The sequence below is a fragment of the Morus notabilis genome, unplaced genomic scaffold, assembly GCF_000414095.1.
Source record: "Morus notabilis unplaced genomic scaffold, ASM41409v2 Scaffold410, whole genome shotgun sequence".
Taxonomy (NCBI): Eukaryota; Viridiplantae; Streptophyta; class Magnoliopsida; order Rosales; family Moraceae; genus Morus; species Morus notabilis.
This window is the reverse complement of record NW_010359246.1, coordinates 381,764-403,913: the sequence shown is the minus strand read 5'-3', so window position 1 is coordinate 403,913 and position 22,150 is coordinate 381,764. Positions and strand designations below refer to the sequence as shown.

Genomic DNA, 22,150 nt, shown 5'->3' with positions numbered 1-22,150 from the left:
AAATAAATGATAGATATTAAATTAATAAATTCATTTACGTGTAGTTTATAATTAAAAGGAAGAGTTGAGAGTAAAGAGGTGGATATGGAGAAAAAATGAGGTGTAAATAGAACCATCCTTAATAATTTTATATAAAGAGTTGGGGGTAATTTTAGAATAATTGGCGAGTGTGTAAAAGAAAATCTAATCATCTAAATATTGTGTAGACTGTGTAATTACAAGGGGATGTAAAGAGCAAAATGGGGGATGTAAATAGAACCACCTAACTTAAAACAACAAAAATGTAGGTGTATATACAACAATCCATGCATGAGGACGGATTCATGGGCATGGAAGGAACACCATTTAAACATAATACTCTTCAGCAGCCTTTGTCTACTTGTTTAGGCATGTCGTAGCAAAAGGTACGTCATGATAATTAAATTAGATATTATTAGCCAAAAAAAAAAAGATAATTAAATTAGATTTTTGATATACACAAGAATTAGTAGTCTGCAATATTATGTAGTTTGATGAAAGGTACTAAACGCCAATATTGTTACGAATTAAAAACTTTGAAACAAAAATTGGCAACTCTTGAACGAGGATTCAGAAAAAATAAAATAATTAAATAAAAAAACTCTTGAAGGAGGAAATTACAAGGACCAAATGTCTGTAAAAAATAAAAAATAAATATAATGTTTAGCTGCAGTCTCTCACCATACATCCGAGGAAACACTTTCTACTATTTTTGCCGAACTCACACTGGTAAATTTTTTATAGCTTACCAAAAAAAAAAAAAAAAAAAAAAAAAAAAAAAAAAAACTCACACGGATTAATTTCAACACCATTTGTTCACAAACAAATAAGCAAAACACATTACCAAACTTAACATCAATGACTAACAAGGCCTTTTGTGGAAAATTTTGTAAATAAAATCAATTTCCACTTGATAGCATATTCAACATATAGAATTGACGGGAATATGGACAAACCTTCCTTTTATACAAAGAGATATAAATTATGGAGAATGATTTCTACATTTACAGGGGCTATATGTATATATATGAATATATATATTTATAGCGACTGTACTCTATCCACACTTTGAGATGAATGTGAAGCAGCAAGGAGGGCTGCTCCAATACCTGATCCATCTTCTGTTACCTTGAGAACGACATGTTGAGCAACTTCTTCCCCTAATATTTCAATCAAGGCCTCATGCAAGTACTCCCTAAACATCGTATAACTTGTATATAAACCCCCTTCGATCGCTACGACTGTTCTTCTCATTTTGTTATCACTTCTCCTTCCCCCTGTTAGGCCACCACTCCCATCTCGGCCTATCTTCTTTAGGATTCCTGCGATACCGGCAGCAGCCAGTCTGGCAGCCCTTCGTGTTACCACGTCGCATACCTTAACTACGAGCTTCCGGACCTTTAAAGGAACATCGGGAATCTGGAACACCCGAGTTCACAAAGCAATCAATAATCAGAAATTGGATATTTATGAAGCGAGACTTGTCGATTGTATATGAATAAAAAGAAAACAAATGGAAAGAGGTGCATGGTTCTTCTACCTCCAAGACGTCTCTTAAGATCCGTCCAACCTCCTGCAAATCAGGAGAATCATCTTCGTGCATTGCAGCCATTAATGGTGTCCTGAAATTACATGGTTAAAAAAGTAAACACCTGTCACAATTCTTAAGGTATTCAAAAGATAATAGTCAGAGAAATGCTTTGCCTCACGAAAGATCATAGCTCAAAATTCACGAATTGCACAAGAAGTAATGGCAAGTCACGTGCAAGTGCAAGTAGAGGTAGTCACGTGCAAGTGAGAGTAAAACTCTGTGTTATGAATCGTAAGTACTTGTTTTCGTGTAGTGTAATGGAGCTCTAATAGTGGTTCCAAGTCCTTTGGAAGTCCTATATTTTCCTTTCCTGTGCTACCATGCCAAAATCTCCCTGAACATCTAAATATTAAATTCCGTGGGACGAATGGGGATAATACAATTTATTTAGATGCTTTGTGACATGCAATCGCAATCTAGGGGGAGCAGTAGTAGCCACGGACTTTGGGTCCCTTCGAGGACCCACCACCACCAGTAATTAAAGCACAAGGCAAAGCCTTGTCACCGACTGAAAGAAGAGAAAATATTCCTACCTTGAGTCATCTCAATAAACGCCACGAGTATTTTTTTTTTTTTAAGAAAAATTGTATACTATCGTAGTATTAAAATATTCAACTAAAATTATCTAAAGAAAATAGCTGCCCTAATAATTAAGAACTAGACATAATTCCATCCCCAGCACTTCCCTTACAGACATTCTGTGGCCAGAGCCAACGTTAGAATAATGTCTATACTAGTGACAACTCACATAAAAGTTTAAAAAAGAAATTGACAACTCACCATAAAAGCTAAAATAGAAATTTCTGTCCCTTCTGGACCGGGAAGAAACAAAAACATCGACAACGATGGAATTTCCTAATGCTTAAATAAGACCACTTGCGTGGCTTTAAAAAAACTAGAATAAGTTTCAGACACATCCTGATTTGAATTTAAGTGCCAAGTTCATAAAACACTAATTATGGTTAAGGGAACAGAAGAACTTCAAACGAAGCAAGCAGGAAATAATATGTGAAGACAAAAAATGCATGTGTTTGTGCTTACCTTAAAACGAGAGAGGTACAAAGATAGAGACTCACCTCAAGATGAAGGGCACTGATAACTTGGAAGAAACGGGTCCAAAAATATCCGTCTCTTGTGCCATTCTGAGAATCACTCTCCTTACAATGTCGCCCAAATACATTCCTGATATCATTTTTTCAAAACCCTGCAGCAAATTCTTAGTAATGTGAAATTTCCATCGAATATTACTTCAATAAGCAAGAAACAAAAATGAGAAAATGGACTTCTGCCTTATCTACTTATATAAAAGCAACCAAAACAAAAATAACTTTTACCTGATCATTTGGGTTAGGACTATCGGCATCTAGATCAATATCATAAGTAGTTCTTGGTAAATGAGACGTCCAAAAATTTCCCCATTCCATGTTGACAACCTAGTCAACAGAGAATATGAAGAATGTAAGGACTGCTGAGTAATTTCATTTTTTTTTTAAGTTTAGTCATTTTCTCAAGATACGGAGTGGTAATGAGGGAAGCATAAGAAAAAATACCATGCATCCTGTAGTTGTAAGAAGCCCTTGACACTTTATGATAGCATCTGTCCGTTCCAAGTAGCAGGCATTTGTACCCGTCCCAATTAACACTGCAGCAACAGTGTCTTCATCATGATAATGTCCAAGAGCTAATGTTCCAACAGTGTCATTGACCTGTTTAAATAAAATAAAGTGTTAAACATTCAATATACATAACTAAACTTGCACAGTTCAGAAAATAAATTCTTACATACATTTTAAAAAAAAAAAAAAAAAAAACGCGTGCATGAGCACCAACCAAATACTATTGCAAGAAAAGATGGAATTTTTTCAACTCATGGATATGTCTATACATGCATTTATGTCCGTGTTTGAAGCTCATATGCTCAGCACCCTTTACAGCCATGTTTTTGGAGCAAAGAAAAAAACGTGCATATCTTTTTTTGTTTTTCTTTTAACGACTAGGAAACATCTGTACTGTGTCAACTTGGCTGCACACAGAATTCTAAATCTCACTATCATTAAGTGCTACAGTTCAACAAATTGAGATATTTAAGGAGATCTTCTAAAATAGATGAACCTCATTAGAAAACCATGCGTCAAGGATTTTTATCCATATTTAAGAAGCATAACCACTCCATAACGAAAAATTTATAATTGCTAAATATTAAAAGTAAAAAATTTCATTATCATCTCTACGCAAAAAATTCATTACCAACATCTATAAATCTATCTATAATTCTTTGAAAAATAATCAGACTTTTAGCTTAGAAGAAATTTATGTATAGAGTTCCTGCAGAGAGACATTTATTAAATGCTCAACACACAACAGTATCATCCATATTTTGCTACTATAATTGTTCCACAACTACCACGGTCTAAGTTGATCATAATTAGATGAAATATGCCAAGGAAATCAAAACCAATCCTTTATAGCCAATCATTTATATATGCATGCACAACTAGATAAAAACTGGTACTTATATATGCCTACGTAACTGCACAAAAATTGGTAGTGGGAAAAAAAAAAGAAAAAACTTTACTGACCTTCCTTTCTTACATTTCAATGGAAATTAACTTTAACAGCTAACACTAAAAAATTTCTTTAGAAATGAACACGGAGAATAGTTGGATATTAAATTCTACTTCCGCATGTTTGTTATTTCCCTAGAGCTCGCTTATTCCACCTCCAAAATTATTCAAATTTCATATGATGACGTTGGCAAAAATGATGAAAATGATTTATGACAAAATTCTCCCAGAACACATTTAAATATGACACAAGAGAAACGCAAGTAAGAATCAATAATGAAATTTTGGTTGAAGAGGGAAGCTGAGTCCTATTTAATTTCCAGGATCATTGTGCACTTGCATCATACACATAGAACAATCGAAAATTGAGAAAATGAAAAAATGTCAACTTTTTAAAATGATGACCCCTTGGTTAACATATGATCATGTTGGCTATCTACGTAGCATAAATTAATACTGAATGAGTTATCAATTATCACGCTTATAACGAATTAAATATTCTTGCATACCAGTGCTGCCACCTGCATATTTAGACCTTTTCTGGTCAATGCTTGCTCTAGACATCCTGCTACCTCCTTCCCAACCTGCCAAGCATTTTGGATGATGCACAAAATAAGGAAAGGAACGGAAGTTTAACTAATAAATCAGTGACCAGTTACCAAGATTCAAATTCATTGAGACAAATCAGAAACCATATTTCATTAATTATCATCTTCTTTTTGGAAATAATATTCATATCCTTATTCAATTAAGGCAAGACAATGTTTGTATGCAGTTAGCACAAGTCAGATGCATATCAAACTGATTTCTACTGGGTGAACAATCTCCCTTAATGCAAAAGGGTTGTGAACACTTCAAAAGACTTATGTAAAGAAACAACTGGAGCCATCTGCATTTATTTGGGCACCATTGCGGAAAATACTTTAGAATAAAATGCTATTAAAGTTTCCCACAGTGCTTTCGGTTTGTGAATTTAAAAATCAGCAGAACACTGAAACTAACCATGTCTACAATTGCAAACCCTTTTGTCCATTTAATTAAGATGCCTGATGAGACAGACATTTGTTTCACAGGAAAAGAGAAAGTAAATCCAAGATCCCTTCTTCTATCCAGTGAAGTCTCAGATCCATCTCCTTCTTTTTCAACAAATTCCTTTAATGCTGAAGCAATAAAATCGAACAGATCCTACATTGCAACAAAAAATATGTTAAATGATATGAACTAGTGAAGACATGTCAAACAATGATTGAACTTGGTATATAAGAACTTTAATCACCTCACTCGTGCTGGTCATTAACTCTTGAGGAATCGGTTGCCGTTCCACATCATGACCCAGAATAGAGGACCTTCTACCTCCTAGGTGAACCCGCAAGACCCTAAAATTAGTACCCCCAAGATCTAGTGCATAATGAGTTCCTTTTTCACTCCTGACCCAAAGATAATTAGAAGAAAAAGAATTAACCTCAAATCACTGATAAAACATATGAAAGCACTTTAAAACATTTACGTGTAGTAATTCAACATTCATAACTGTGGTAATACTAAAACATGCCAATTCGAGTGATTAATAAATTCTTATTGAGTAAAAGACAATTGAATCAACCATTGAGTAAAAGACTCCACACCCATTAAAGGGCAGTAATAATAATAAATTCTTCTAAATACACAATTAATTGTCAACCATAATTACATTACACAAGCTTATGAACAGTAGCTCCAATAGACTGCTGACAAACCCAAAAAAGAAAAATGAGCCTATATTCCAAAACAGTGAAAAAACTTATCATGGAATTCGTTTCATACCCATTTAGATGAGCATGAAGAATCATGTACTTGAAAAACGAGAACCATAAGTAGCAAACGAATTCCATTCGTGGAATCTCAGTACAACACTCGTAAGACACTTCTAACGCACTCATTCTCACACGAGAATGATAGGGAATGGAAAATGGAACCTTAAGATTCCACAGACCACATTTGCAAAGTTGACAACATAATGTTCTCGAAATAAAGCAGTGAAATGATTGATATATTGTAAATTTGTAACAATATCAACGAAACATATAATAATAGCAAAGCAAACAACTTAAATAATAATAATAATAATAATTAAGAATTCTAAAAATCTATATATGTATATATACACGTATCAAGACTGGTTTTTTAGATTGATAAACAATGTTTCAGACCATAAATGGAAGACCTTTCAATTGAAAAGAACATACAGAGCTATAAACAAAGAGGGAAAAAAAACTACAGGCATCAAATTACGCTTCTTTCCGAAGAAGAAAACATCGATTCAAACAGACAGAAACGAAGAACAATCGAACAGAAACACATATTTACAATATTAAAAAAAAAAAAAAAAAAAAAAAAAAAAAAAAAAACAAGCGTGCTTCTTTTTTTTTTACAGACGAATTGATGGAAGACTAACTTGGGAGATTAAGGACTTGTTCTAAGAAGTTTTCAAAATTAGAACCGAAAATAGTACTAAAAATGAGTTTTAACCCTTTTGGCAACCATAGTGACTCGAGGAAGAGGCACATTCCTTTGCATGAATTAGTATTTTTGAAGTATACTTGCCACAACACTGTGACCAGAAGAATGATTCAACAAAATCTTAGAACTTAAATAATTTTGAAACCTCCAGTTAGTACAATCAATATGAAGAAGTTTAGATATTGATCTAATAATTAGTCAGTGCACTTAAAAACTAATAACAGTAAATAACAAAAATGACTATATATCTATGATATGAAATCGTTTTTCAGTTCATTACTAATTCTTTATTTGCCAAAAACAGTTTATTAGTTACCAATTCGTGATGACAGAAATTAGGCACCACGGAATTAATTAACTGCAGGCCTGCACTACTTGTATTGCCATGGTACAAATCTCATTCAATGCAGTGTCGTTTTAATATGAAAATATCGGATTTAATATGCTATTCTAGTTTATACTTCCATATATAATCTTATTTTCAATATTATTTTACTTTTTATCATAATTAAGAAGCTTTAAAACTTGTAAAAAAGTACATTTAAATCTTTTTAAATTGAAAATAACAAGAGTGTAATGACGATTAATTAAAAAATACAATACATCAATCATTAAAAATCAAATTCAAAACGTTGACATATGCTATATTTGAGATCAAATTTGAGCGCTGAAATTGCATCATATTAGAGAGTGATTTTTCTACCTAAATGTTAAAAAGCTTTTATACACCAATTTGATAATGCATTGGATATGCTCTGAGATAAGACTTTTTTTTTCGTAATTCTATGTATTTATGATGCAGTGGAATGGATAAAATAGACTTTTATCGGGTCTATCCTGGACGGAGGACGGAAAAATCCACCTGAAAAGACCCCACAATTATAAGAAAATCCTCAAATTAGAGAGAAAATACTATAACTTTGTATTCAAATCTCCATAATCAAGTCTTCCTCTTACAACAGCTAAAGTGAAAATTCATAGTATACTTACAAAACGATAGCAAGATATCAACTAACAAACTAATAAAAATTTAATTAAATTAGAAAGTTAAAACAAATGGCAATACAAATATAATAATAATTAGTACTTATATTTAGAACTCCTACATCAGTTTAGAAATGTTAAATGCATTAAAATCAAACAATGTACAACTCTTATGATGGAAACACGTACACTGCATGTTACTAAGTAGTGACACGTCTTTTAAAGAATTAATTTTTATTTCTAAATTTAAAAAATTTTATGATAGGATGCATTGCTTTGCCCTACTAGTGAGCAAATTTTTTAGTCATTCGATTATATTTTAACTGGCTAATTTATGATGGAAAGCACTTGTGTGTCTAAGTACATTATTTTTAACGTGAACAATCATTAATTAAACTGTTAAAATTTAATTAATCAAATTGGCTAAAATAATTGGCTCTAGTGATAGAGCAAAACAAAGTGTCCTATCATAAAAACATTTTAAAAAAATATTAGTGACCTCAATTAATAATTAAAATATACAACAATAGCATATGCCATTATATTTTTTATAGTGCTGGCCTTAATTAAAAATGAATTTCTAGCTCCACCTGGTCCTCTTCCGCCACTGTATTATACTAGAAGATTATTCTAACCATGATTTGCTCTACTCACCAACTGCAAATTTATTTAATTAGCTTCTATTAATGAGCGTAACGTATTACAGTAGAATCTTATCCTATCTTCTTATTTTTAGCGTAGGACCATATGGGCCCCAAGATCACATATATAATTCGAGTCTTCTAGCTAGTTTCTCTTTTGTTCTCCACTCAAGGTATGGGGACTGTGTCCATGTGAAAATAAATTGCGTGTTTGGAACAGTTTATAAAAATAAAAACGAAATAATTTTAATAAATATTTTAAAAACGAAAAAAATGAAAATGATTTTTATTAAGAAATTAAAAAACAGTTGAAAATTATTTTCATTTTTCTGTTTTTATTTTTTAATACTTATTAATAATATTATAATATATTAATTATAAACACAATTTCACTTTTTTATTATACTCAAAATAATTTCTTAAAAAATCAATCAAACGCAATTTTATAATCGATCCCAGAATGATTCTCAAAACAATCTCATTTTTACTTTTTATTAAAAATAAAATTATTTTAAAACTAATTCTAAACACACCTAAAGAGTATTCTTGTAACCTTGTTCAACCCGACGCTCCCACACGAAGTGAGCGCCACATCCCATGTGAGAGATCGGGAGTTAACTCTGTCCGGTTGAATCTTATTTTTCAAAATAAAATAATCCAACATACACCATCACGTGATTAGAACTATTTTCGATTTACGTGTATTTTTTATAAGAGAAAATACTGTAGCGAACCATGAACCATGATTCGAATTAGGGTACGAATCCCTCAACCAAACAATCCCAAAATGATCCAACATACACCATCACGGTATAATATATACATGTGACTAGAAGAAGAAGATGCTCAAGAGCTAGCAGTGCACGAATCACCAATAACCATCATCATTGCCAATCCATGCGCACCACACATAATCACCACCGTCCGTATACACACATACCATGACAACATGTACAAACTACAACATCACCAATCACTACACCAAATATGACAACAAAGGGTAGAAAGCAGCGATAGAAACCCTACATTACAAGACAACAACCACATTGGTCGCCACTACTACTTTTTTGAAGCTTCAAAACACATACAAATTAAAACGACAACCTTATTCTGCAAACATCTCGGCCGGCTCAAATATATTAATAATCTTTAATTCGTGATGATCAATGGAGCTTGTTGGCGAGGTTGCACTGCTTTCGGATCTCACCCTTTGTGCCGGTGAGAGGGTTGTTCTCGGAGAGAATAGTGATGGCTCTAGCGAACTCCTTGAAGAAGTAGTTTTGGCTCTTGGCCATCTTCTTGACATAAGGCTTGGTCCTCTTGTCCTCGGCCAGTTGGTGGTCGACCATCATCAAGCCCTTGTTGTCCAAGATGTTTCTGTAATAGTTGTTGTCTAGGATCATGGGCGTGCCTCTGTCGTTTCTCACGTACTGCACGGCTTTCGGGTCGGGAATGGCGTCGGGGCACTTGTACAGCATGTGCTCCACGTGGTCCGGGTTCAGAGCCGGGTCAACTTCCGGGTACAGACGGTGAACCAGCTTCACGCAGTGGGTTCGCCCCACGCTGTGGGCCCCTGTTCATTGATCTCCAAATTATCATGTCAAATATTTGAGTGAGGGAGTATCAGAATTGGCACGTGTGAAATTGTAACTAGTTAGGTTTTTAAGGTGGTATTCATAATGAACAATTGCTAATGTCTCCTTCATTTTATCGATTCGAGTTTTCAGTTTTAAATTTTTATAATAAAAAATTCTTAAAAAATATTATATCTCAACTTAAATTAAAAATTTAAATTTATAAAATGAACGAGTCCTGAAAACATTAATAGGAGTATCACACTAATAAAAAATGAGTCTCATATTATAAATACCGCACATGAAACCCATTTTTGTATTTTACATGTTAAATTAAATACGAACAAAAAATTCTTAGAGGGGGTCCACACAGTCACATTGGTGGACCCCTCATCTCAAGAGATAAGGTGGGAGTCATGTCATGTGAGTGAGCGGAGCGGGCTCTCGAAAGCTGTAGCTCTAACAATAATTTTAAGGAAAATTCGTGGGTAAAAGAACAACACCCTATTAACAACATACAATGCATGATAAAAAAGAGAAAAAAATAACGTCCTCCTGCCTTTACCACAAAATTTCCTAGTTCTAATTTTAGAGATGCCACTGCAATAAATAAAAAGCAGTGTATATGGGATAACCTTTATATTTATTTTGGTACTAATACTGGTCTGAGACTCCATTAATGGAGTTGGATAGCAGTACAAATATGTTATATGTGAAAATATTAGACACATTAGTGATGACAAATATTACACTTTTATAGCGATGTTGAAGGTATCCATAAACTTCACACTCTTATGGGACTTTCTTTAGTGGGCCTTCTTACTAGCAGTGCTAGTGGGACTTCACAATTTTTGATACATATTTAATAACTGAAGAATATAGAGATACTAGTAATTTATTTTTCTAATCCTATCAGAGAAACTCTCATTTTTTAAAAAGTAACACTATTTGTCCCGATGGAGATTTATCCCCATCAGACACACAAATGAGTCCCACATGGAGGATTCACATGGATCTTACCATGCGGAGTCTACTTTTTTGTGTCTATGAAGATAAATCTCCGTCAGAACAAAAAGAGTTTTCCTTTTTCAAAATGAAGTCTAGAACTCAAATCTTCCACCTCCAATTGAGAAAAAAATAAAGACACTACAAAAATAAGAAATGTCTAAATTCTTGTGTAATAATGTCTGGATATCAGAATTAGCTAGCCCGGGAGTTAATCTGTTGATAGCGAGGATGTAGTGACACTAGATTATCATTTTTAAGTGTATAGATAATATCCCTACTTATATATATGTGAAATGACATGCATGATGTGGTTATATATATATATATATATATATATATATATATAAACATATTAATATGTATGGTGCTATGGGAACATGATGTGAGTGTCTCTACCTAGCAAGGCGACGACTCCAGGAGTGTCAATACCAATTCCAGCAAACCTTTCCAGAACAACAGGCATGCTATCATTGTGGTCAGGCAGGTATTGCTCTAGGATTTCGGCTCTGCTCTTCCTCCCATCTCTTCTTCCTGTTTTTAGAGGGATGTAAGGTCCTCCCAGCTGAGAAATTAAAAATAATAAATATCCATTGTTAAAATTGCTACAATTAAATATATGACACAACCTGCCTTGAAATTGTAGCTTTAGAAAAGTTAGCAACTGAAAAAAAAAAAAACCCAAGTGAAAGATATACAATTATACAGAAATATTTTACCATGAACTATACAAGTATCACTTTGCATGAAGTAGGAAAATATAAAAAAAATATAGAACCGTATTTGAGTTTTAAATTTAAATTTTATTATAATAAAAAATCTTTAAAAATAATTACATTAAAACATTCTCATATAAAATCAAGTTAAATCAAGTTAATTTTTGTGACAAAAGGACCACCTTTATCTGAGGCAGAATTAGTTATGAAACGCCTCAACACAGTAAAAGAAAAGTACACATACAACTAGCATAACTAAAAAGGTTCCGACTGAAAACAAGAAAAGAAACTAACCCACATTCAGATCTGTGTTGAAAAGGTCACATTTTGAAAGAAGAAGATCTAACAACAGGAAAAAAAAAGAGAGTAAAATTACCGCAACAATGCCATCTCTAGCAGAGAGAACAAGAATATCCGCACAGGAAACAACACCAGGGCATTCTCTCTCCAAAGCTTCTTTGATGGTCTCCATGTACCTGAAATTCCTCATCCCAAAGCTCCTGTCCATATCCTTCTCCGACAGTTGCCTTCTTGTTGTGTCCAGCAGAAGTGATGCATCGCATGACTAGTATACATAATTACATATATATATATATATATACACATATATAAAACAAGTTAATTTCATGATCAAAATGATATATATTCAAAAGATAAATCTTATAATTAAATACCTGGACAGCACAGTCATGGAAGATGTTTCTGAGCCAAGAGAAGGCAGTGTTCTTGTGGCGCTTGTAAAGAAGCCTGACTTGTTCTTTGATAATGTCTTCTGCTTGAGGACACGTGTCCTTGTAAAAGTTCATCACAAGACCAGGGTCTTCCTCATTCTCGGCTGAAGCTGTCAAAGCAAACAAAGATACCAAACCGATCAAGAAGAAGAATAGAGCTCTGGAACCCATATCTGATCTTTCTCTCTCTCTAAAGTGAAAACCTCAGCTGCTCTTTTCTAGCTCTACCACTACTGGTCTTTAAGTAACGCCAAAGAAGGACAACTTGGACAATTTAAATAAAAGAAAGAGGGGACACTCGTCATTATGTTGGCGTAATTTTAGAAAGATTCCGGGGTTATACTGAAAAGCATGGCAATTAATAGAAGATGAATACTTTATTTTATTTGTGTGCCATATGTTATAGGACCACGTTCTCTTCTGTGTTGTTTAACCCGTCAGCGAGTTATTCATAATTTCATGATTTAATACGTGAAGTTACTGCAGCATTTACTGATGTTGCTTTGGAAGTTGGTGATACTTGAATTGAGTGTCGCAAAGTTTTAGAAAAGCTGCCGAAGAGCAGTTATGACTTATGATCAATGAAACTTCCTTTAGATTTTAGTGCGGTTGTCTACTAGTTGTGATAATTTTGTGCTAGTGCAAAAGCAATTTGATAGACCTAAACGAGTAATAATTGCCTCTTAACTTTTTAATTATAAGTTAAAGATTCAATATATTAGTCACTTTCTACTTGTTTAATCGCTCTAGTTCTTTACCAAATTCTTCACGCCACCTTATTAATCCGCCTTTGAGCTCTTTTATTGAGGGGACCTCAAAATGCCATGAATATGAAAATTAAAAAAATATATATATACTAGGGGGAAAGGAAACCTAATCCTTAGGAATCTTTTAATACTAAGAAATGAAATAACTGACTAGATTGTGTGAAATGCACCATAACTAGTAAAAGAAAATGTTAGGACCTCAAAATGCCGTGAATATGAAAATTAAAAAAAAAAAAAAAAAAACTAGGGGGAAAGGAAACGTAATCCTTATAATACAGAAATGAAATAACTGACTAGATTGTGTAAAATGCACCATTAACTAATAAAAGAAAATGTTAGGAATTCAAAAGACATATTTATATTTAATTGGTTATATAAGGACACAAACCGTATTAGAAAATAGTCAAATAATTGACGTGGGGCCACTTGGCGTGCATGTGTAAATACTAGCTAAGTCCTGGACCTACACGTATAAATACCTTTAACATGTGAATGAAGTGGATCTCGAGGCAAATAATGCTCGAGTTTTTTAAGTATTATCCATTATGACGTAGATTGGATTGATGTATTGATAATCTCATAAATAGACAATTGAGTGGGCAAATATATAATTGCCATTTCCTTCATTTCTTTTTGGTAGACCCACTGCATTTGGTTGTATCCAAGTCTAATCATCTTCTCAATGCAACTGTAACAGGTAAGGAGACATTTATGTAGCAGGATTTAAAAAAAAAAAAAAAAATTCATTCCTTACTAACAGTTTTAAAAAACAGTTAAGGAGACATTTATTAGCAGGATTTTAAATAGGAAATACCTTACTAACATAGATTTAAAACTTAGCAGCCTAAAATTACATACTATCAATGAGATAGTTATCACTGTTATCACAAACTTTCCATCAATTATGCACAAAATTAAAAACGTCACGTAAGATTTGTGGTAGTAATTTGTTAAAATAAAAGGTTCAGAAGGTGACTTAATATTAATTATCAATTCATTAAAAACTCAGGAGTAAAAGCAACTCCAATTATGCTAGTTTTTAGTTAAAATAATTAAAATTTTAGTTTTTTTTTCTTAAATTTTTCTCCACTCTAACCATTGACTAAATAATTAGCTATTTTGATTAAAACATTTTTCACTAACTAAATATGGCTAGTAAAAAAATGTCTAGCTATTTATTATTTTATTCTTTATTTTAACATAAAGTAAAAGTTAAAAAAAAATTATTTATATTTTAAACTCAAAAAAATATTAAAATAATTTATATTTAGTTAAAATAAAAAATATAATTGAAGTGATTTACTAAAAAAAATTATTAATTTTAATAGCTTCTATTTTAGTTAAAATTTAATTAAAATTTAAAAAGCTCTCTTGGACATGCTCTAACAGACTAAAAGCCCAAATACCGTTCCGTTTTTCAAAACAAACAAGCTTCTATTTGAATTCCATCTGCAATTTACCATTTGATGTGCTAAACTTTTTCACCCTTATAGGAAGAAGACAAAATAAAGATAGAAAGTTAAAGCTACCTACCTCTATCTATCTATATATATATATATATATATATAACAAATATTAGGATGCTAACTTTTTTTTTTTTCCTTCTCCATGAGAAGCAAGTAAATGAAGAAAACAAAGATAAATAAGATTAAGAAAGTTAAGGTTCGATACCTTTGATTCAAGTTGGGAGGTACTTTTAATTTGCATTATTAGCGTAAACTAAATAAAACTTCGCATTTACCTTAAAAAAATAAATGAGTAACAACATAGTTTCCACTTTAATCAGAGTAAAATTTCTGTTAACCTTACTGAAACATGCATTATTAAAATGCCAATTAGCTTTCCAATATATGGAGCTAGGATTAATTAAAAGTGTGCAGACAGCTCACGCAATATCAACAATAGCTCTTGTACTAATTATACTATATCTATAGATTGATGGCTACATTTATATAAGTACCTATTATTGAGACTATATGTCAACTTCATTATAATAAAGACTATGCTCTTGCGTGGAAAGCTAATACACAAACGAAGGAAAGGAAACGGAGGGTGACAAATTTTTCAAAAAAGAAAGAAAAGAAAACACTCAAATGATGTAATGAAAAAGAAAGGCTATATTGTCTCATTCTTTACTGTAGAAATTAAATGATCTCAGCCAAAGAAAATTTTGATTTTTTTAGTTTAGATTTGAATTATTTGGAATCAAAGAACGACGAGTGATAAAGTTAGGAAGCAACTTAAAAGTGGTTAATTACCAAATATTTTTATAATGACTTATCATAAAAGGGAGAAGAAGGTCCTTTTAATTCTTGCCCCACAATATGTCAATATCTACTTGGCTTTATTTTGAAGTGCCATGCCATCCAAATTACTCCAATTTCAATAACAATGTAATCGGTAGTAGTGAAGCGTTAACTCTAATAGGACCAAGTTGGACTTTTATTCTTCTTCTTTTTTTTTTGCTCAATAAAATTAAAGAATTCCACTAAGGAGAACTATATCTATATGAACCAAGTGGGCTTAACTAAATGCAGAAATGTGAACCAAAAAACAAAAAAAACAAAAACAGCATCACCTCATTCTTGCCAGTGCCACCACCGACACTTTGCTTTTATATTCTGTCAGACTTTAGTGCCATTTAGCCACGCAGGTGCATGTGGAGCCCACGAGTGGGCTGACTCACGCGTGACATAGTAGGTTTCAATAACATTTTGGGGATGGGAGTCATAGAGTGTGTTTAATTAATGTATTCGTATCATGATTTAAATTATTATTCTGTCATACTTTAATGTCATTTAGGCACGCAGGTGCATGTGGAGCCCACGAGTGGGCTGACTCACACGTGACATAGTAGGTTTCAATAAGCATTTTTGGGGATGAGGGGTTAAGAGTGCGTTTAATTTGTGTATTTATATAATGATTTAAATTATTATTTATGATTTATTATGATATTTTTTTTATAAAAAATACACATAAATAAAAAATAATTTTAAATCATAATTTTAAATTTATAAACTAAACGTCCACTAAGAGTTGTGAAAGGATTGCAGGCTCTTGATTTTCATTCATGAAGCTTAATATAATGGGAAGTAATAGTTCATTTCTGACATTAATGTAATATTCACTTAAATATATCTTTTTTTTTTCCTCACACAACAAGCTGGTAATTATCTTAATTATTGTGAGTTCGTTTGGTTTATAGTTCAAACCAATGACTTTAATTTTAACTTTTAAAATTAAAATTTTTTATGAGAGAAAAACAATGTAATAAAATTAAGAATCATAATTTAAACAATGCAAAATTCTTAAAATAAATGCACCATGTGGTTGAAGTTGCAATAAATTCAGGCTATATTTTCAGTGTTGAGATGAGATAGGTATGGAGTTTGAATCTCCTTCTATAATTTTAAAAATAAAAAAATATCAATCAGTGCATGAATGTAATGTTAATATTATGTGGGATTTTGATGTAATTTCTGGAGATCCACAAAAATAGAGTAGGTCAAGGCGTATATTGGTAAATATGTTGACTTGTGGAGATGTAGGGTCCGTTTGGATTGGCTTTTTTTATGCTGGTTTTGATTTATTTATTCCAAAAGCAGTTTTTTGGTCAGTTTGGATGGACCTATCAAATTGACTTTTGGCTTTTATAAGCGCTAATGGAACAAGCTAGGTTAAAAGTGCTTATGAAAAGCCCAATAATTTTTTTTTTATTTACATTTTTAACCTTTCATCTCGGAATAACAAATTTAAAATGTCATTCATATCCCTTATTATATTGACGTTTCATCTGGCAAAATACATCTTATATTTTAGGGAGACAGAGAGAAATAGATAAAGGCTTGAGATGAATTAAAATTAATAGGCCAATAGTTTACATAAGTTAATAAATATGTCAAATTACTGTTTTCGTCTATAATTAGTCTGGTTATGAACCATAACTTGACAAGTTATTGTCCATAATTATCCATAACTTGTCTGGTTATGAACTATAATTTGACAAGTTTATCCATAACTTATCTGGTTATGAACCATAACTTGACAAGTTATGACCTATTAATTTCTATAACTAAAAATTGACCTATATACTTTCTTAAGCTTTTCATATTGGCATATTTTCTACTATTCTCCATTAGTCCACTCCCCTCTTGTAGAATGCTCTGCTTGGGAAATTTCTTGTGGCTTGTTCACGACTTTATTTTTATTGTTTTTTTTTTTTTTTTGCAAGAAATATTACAAAAAAGTTCTATTGGTGTCATGAAGTGAATTTTTACTAAAAAAAAAAAAGAGAAAATAACCCAAATGAGGGCATAATAGACATTGTCACAAGAATAAGTGTTTTCAACTTGTTTATCCAAATAATTTTAAAAGTTCTTCTGGATTTAAAAAGTATTTTTTCATGTACTATTCAAACAATCATAGAAAAGTTTTGACTCGTATTTCTCTTCTTTTACTGCTTAAAATACAAACACAAATTCTCCTAAACGGGCTTGTAATCTGTCTCTAGATGCTTTTGTCAACACCAATCTTTTGTCCATGGTCCGCTAGAAGGAATGAAATAAATAATAATAATAATAATAAATTGTTTTGAGACAATGATATTGTTAAAAAGCTCTCAGAAACAGTTACATATAACTTTTTTATTACAGTAAAAAATTCTCACATAAAGTCACATCTCAACTCAAATTAAAAACTCAAATTAGCGAACTAAACAAAGATACTCATACACGTAGATGTGTTGATATTGCTGAACTTAGCCACGTCAAGAATCTTACGCAACAACTAGGAGTAAAATATGTTCAACTTCTTATTCGTCTTTTTGTCCAAAGAAGATAATAAATCTTAGGATCCTTCTATGTTAAGACCTCAACAGTTATTTCTAACATTTTAATCGGGTTAAAATCACATTAAATAAATAATGTCTTATTGAGGTCTGACAAATAAAAATGTAAACTTATACATAGAGTTAATTGTTTCAGAACTTACCATAGAAATCTCTTTTTACATTCTAGTTCTTGAAATGAAAGTATGAAAACTACGAAGCTACTGGATTTGAGTTTTCTTTAGGATAAGACGGTCGCTCAATGGGGTATTACTATATGACACTTTCCACATACGTTACAATGATACCTTGGACCACCTTTGGATTTCTCTTATCAAACGGTTGTTCTACGTTTTGCCCCGACACGGGAATACAAAAAAGAAAAACAAAGGGGAAAAAGAGAGAATTTCTGCGAGAATCGATATATTTTTTTTGGAATTTGAGTGGAGCAGAAAGTAGGCCCTTTGATTACACCCTCAATCACCTTCCCACAAGTTTTAAATACTTAAAAAGAGTAATGTTGCGCAACTCCAAGTTTATGTTTAGCCTATTGGGTCATATATATCTTAAATTTTCTTCCACAATATTTTGTTTAAAGTTACTAATAATTATGTTAATTTTAATATGATCATCACACGAAAAGACATTAAAATTGCCGCCAAAAAAAAAATCCAATTCTTTCTAAATTGTTTCATAACTAAGGACTGCAAACCGGATCAAAAACATAATTCGGAATTCGCTTATATATGCACGACTTGTCTTGTTCTCCTGTGTGTTGTCAGGATTGCAAGACTTTTCAATTAATTGAGATTTCTATGAAAGAAAAAAAAAAAAAAAACACTTAAGTTTATCACATAAAAGAAACTATTCCACTTCAAGCCCTGATTACATTTTATAGACCTCATTCGACATTTGTTGAAATAACCATCCAAGATTACAAAGAGGCAAAGGTGGGGTATGCTCTAAAAGAGCTCAACATGCTTCAACCAAAAAAAAAAAAAAAAAAAAAAACCCTGAGTGTCAAAGGGCATGTTCTTTTATCTAAAAAACTTAAAAAAAGACAACTCGAGTTTTAACTTTATTCAAGTTCACGTTCTTTTAAATTTCAACTTTATTCAACTTTACTCAACTTGATTCAAGTTACAACTTCAACTCAAGTTATAACTCAAATTCAACTTAAAAACTACACTCAAATTACACTCCAAAAGAACAACCCCAAAATTATTAGCCTAACACGGTTCTTTGATAATTATTAAGCCTAGGAACCTAATCTAACCTAGTCTGATCAATACTTGTCATTAGGGGACCCCTTGGAAATGTGGGCATGCATATTAAAGAATCCGTTTAGTTTATGGGTTAAAACCATTTTTTATTTACGTGTATTTTTTATGAGAGAAAATATTATAGCGAACTATGAACCATGATTCGAATTAGAGAATGAATCCTCCAACCAAACGGGCTATAAGTTACGTCAGAGTTTCTCTATCATATTTTGAAAAAATAAACTACTTACAAATATTTTATTTTTAATTGTTAAATTTATATTAAAAATGATTTATTTTTGTATGCGTTTTTAATATGATGTGAATTTAATCAGATTTAACAATTAGAAACTAATACTAAAATAAAGAGGTTCAATAAAAAAAAAAACTCATTATGTCACACGCAAGATGATATAAATGTGCTCCAACCATAATTTATGTGCTGGTTGAATACATCTTACATCAGCAACGAGATGACTGTTGTGTGGAGCACACCATTTTATGCTCTATGGTGACTGTTGAACGGTAAAAACAAAGAAAAGAAAGGAGAATGTGAGGGTGGTTTCGTGAATAACAACCCACACAATTACAAAAGCACGAACCCACTCACAGATTGTCAACGCCATCAGAAGTGGGGAGTGCATGGCCCTCTTAATCTTGTCTGGCACCATGCGACGAGAGAGGAATCATAAAGGACTAGGGAAGTACACAAATAGAACGTAGCCAAGAAAAAAAAAAAAAACACGAAGAGGGCAAGAGAGAGAAAGGAAAGAAAGAAAGGTAGGGTCAAAAAAACAAAAGGAAACCAAAGCCAATACAAGTTTAAATTGTTAGATGTTTATTAAGTTACATGTAAGTGTTATATTTTTCTTAATTTGATAGGACTCTAGAATAATCTCATGGTAAAAAGAAAATATTCAAGTATGTGGTGAATGGTGATTAAAAACGAGAAAAAACTTTAAAAGACGAGAGAAGGAGGTATATTTTTTGAGAGTTTCTTTAGTAGGGTTAATTTTTTACTATTAAATCTGATTAAAATCACATCAGATTAAAAAAGTATGAAGATCATATAATTTTTTATATAAATCTGACAGTTGAAAATTATTAACGGTAAAATTCCACCCACAATCAAAAAACAAGATTTTCAAAGTAAGACTTAGTTAACACAGATCAAACAAGGAAAATACTAAAAGCGGAACAATTGCAAGCAAGAGAAACGAGGAAAATATGAATTTTATTGAAGAACTTCGAATAACACTTAAATTTTTACACTCTTTAAGTACAAATTGACAGTAGTTCATTTTTTTTTAGGATCTATCAGAGAAACTGCCACATTTATTCTTTTTTTTTTTTTCCGCGTTTCTTCTTATATTTCTTTTTCATTAAATTTAACAACTTTAAATTTAATCTTATTAAATTTAATAACTTTGAATTTAATCTCATTAAACTCAACAATTTGGCGCATTTAATTAATTTAATTTACTAAAATAATTTTAGAATTAAAACATATAATTAATGCGCATGATGCATGTCATACATATAGATTAGGTAGGCACTTTTATCCTAGATGGCATGTTAGATGCATGACAATACAATTATTATCAAACATAATAAATAAATAAATAACATGCAAGCGAAATGGAAAAATTTGGCCGGATTTCATGGACCTAAGAATTACAACCCCAAAATAATAATAAAAATAAAATTACATCAAAAATAGGTCTTCTTGTAATTCTTCATCTTCAAATATTCTCCATCTTGATGTCTCCTTTCTACTAGATAAAAAAAAAATATATATATAGTTTTTGGGCCTCTTATTGGGATCTGGGCTGGCTGGAAAAGCCAGCCCAGAACCTATTAGTCTCTGCCTCATTACTGAGGCAGAGTAGGCCCATTTATGGGCTTGGGCCTTTCCACCTTATGGTGCAAAGGCCATCATCTGTGACTGCACCTTAAGGTGCAGTCCTTTGTAGTAGCTTCAATACTGCTGCAGAGCTGCCATGGTCGACCTTCGGCCATGGTAGCTGCCCTTCGCCGGCGACTGTCGTCGGAGACTGTCACCGGCGACCGTACGGTCACTGGAAAACTTTTTTTTTTTATAGTTTGAAACTTTTCCAAAAAACAAATAGTTGAAACTCTTCCATGATGATCCTCTTGCGTTAGGAGAATAATAAATTACATATTGATTTTTATTTTACAATTGATCTAATCAAAATAAAATAGCAAAAACTAATTCCATGGAACCGGAAAAATTTACGACTAATCCATTAGCATAAAACATAACCATGACACAATAATTATACATCATATGCAAAAGTGCCTACCCTTTAAACATCTAAGAATTACCACATAATTTAAACGTTAAATTAGCATGAAATAAAGACCGCTCTGATACCAATTGTTGGTTTCTCAAATCGGATTTTCAAAAAAAATTGTGCAGAAGCATGACATCGATCGAATCACATAAATCAAAATTTAATGCGATCACTATTTCATGTTAATTTAACTACACAGATATTAAAGAAAGGAATGAGGATTTGACCGTCGTTCGATTAAGACGTAAATCTTGAACTCCTCCAACACCGTCTTGAGCTCTTAAATTCCAAGAACACCACGGTTCTTTCTCAATGTATCTCCGGATTAACATGAACTCGAACGTGTGGGCGTTCTAATGGGTTTCTCAACACATGAGATGGATGAATAAGGAGGCCACCTATAGTTATCACTCACTTTTCTCAAAAGTATGTGATAGCACTCTGGAAATTTTCCTTTTTGGTTTTTATTTTTGTTCTCCCGTTTTTCACCCTTTCTCTTCTCTGGAAAAAATCCTATTAATCCACCTTCAGGATTAAAAATAGTTCACACCAAGGAACTCCTTCCTCTATATCTGTGACCTTTTCCTCATAGGGAGGAAACATGCAACAGCACGTTTCCTCCCCCTTCCATCTCTTTTTTTTTTTTTTTTGAGGAAAC

At 32.2% G+C, this 22,150-nt stretch overlaps 2 protein-coding genes across 2 annotated transcripts; both read right to left on the bottom strand.

Annotated features, from left to right (window-relative positions):
- Nucleotides 1-958: 958 nt before the first annotated feature.
- LOC21396697 (hexokinase-3) lies at nt 959-6,092 on the bottom strand. The gene is made up of 9 exons (XM_010093905.2): nt 5,977-6,092; nt 5,450-5,600; nt 5,176-5,358; nt 4,683-4,757; nt 3,160-3,315; nt 2,944-3,042; nt 2,686-2,813; nt 1,559-1,640; nt 959-1,437 (listed from the first exon to the last, which is right to left on the bottom strand). Exons 1-9 carry the CDS (start codon nt 6,090-6,092, stop codon nt 1,060-1,062), a joined length of 1,368 nt encoding a protein of 455 aa, XP_010092207.1. The 3' UTR covers nt 959-1,059.
- Nucleotides 6,093-9,140: 3,048 nt separating this feature from the next.
- On the bottom strand, nt 9,141-12,577 carry LOC21396696 (peroxidase 42). The gene is made up of 4 exons (XM_010093904.2): nt 12,267-12,577; nt 11,969-12,157; nt 11,276-11,441; nt 9,141-9,870 (listed from the first exon to the last, which is right to left on the bottom strand). Exons 1-4 carry the CDS (start codon nt 12,492-12,494, stop codon nt 9,461-9,463), a joined length of 993 nt encoding a protein of 330 aa, XP_010092206.1. The 5' UTR covers nt 12,495-12,577; the 3' UTR covers nt 9,141-9,460.
- Between the last annotated feature and the right edge of the window lie 9,573 nt (nt 12,578-22,150).

Coding starts and splice junctions, on each gene's coding strand:
- LOC21396697 (XM_010093905.2), bottom strand. CDS start 6,092: ATGAGTGCGTTAGAAGTGTCTTACGAGTGTTGTACTGAGATTCCACGA. Junction 5,359..5,449: donor TAATGACCAGCACGAGTGAG/GTGATTAAAGTT, acceptor GTTGCAATGTAG/GATCTGTTCGATTTTATTGC. Junction 2,814..2,943: donor GTCCTAACCCAAATGATCAG/GTAAAAGTTATT, acceptor AATTTGCTGCAG/GGTTTTGAAAAAATGATATC.
- LOC21396696 (XM_010093904.2), bottom strand. CDS start 12,494: ATGGGTTCCAGAGCTCTATTCTTCTTCTTGATCGGTTTGGTATCTTTG. Junction 11,442..11,968: donor CTAGAGATGGCATTGTTGCG/GTAATTTTACTC, acceptor TTAATTTCTCAG/CTGGGAGGACCTTACATCCC. Junction 9,871..11,275: donor TGGAGTCGTCGCCTTGCTAG/GTAGAGACACTC, acceptor ATCAATGAACAG/GGGCCCACAGCGTGGGGCGA.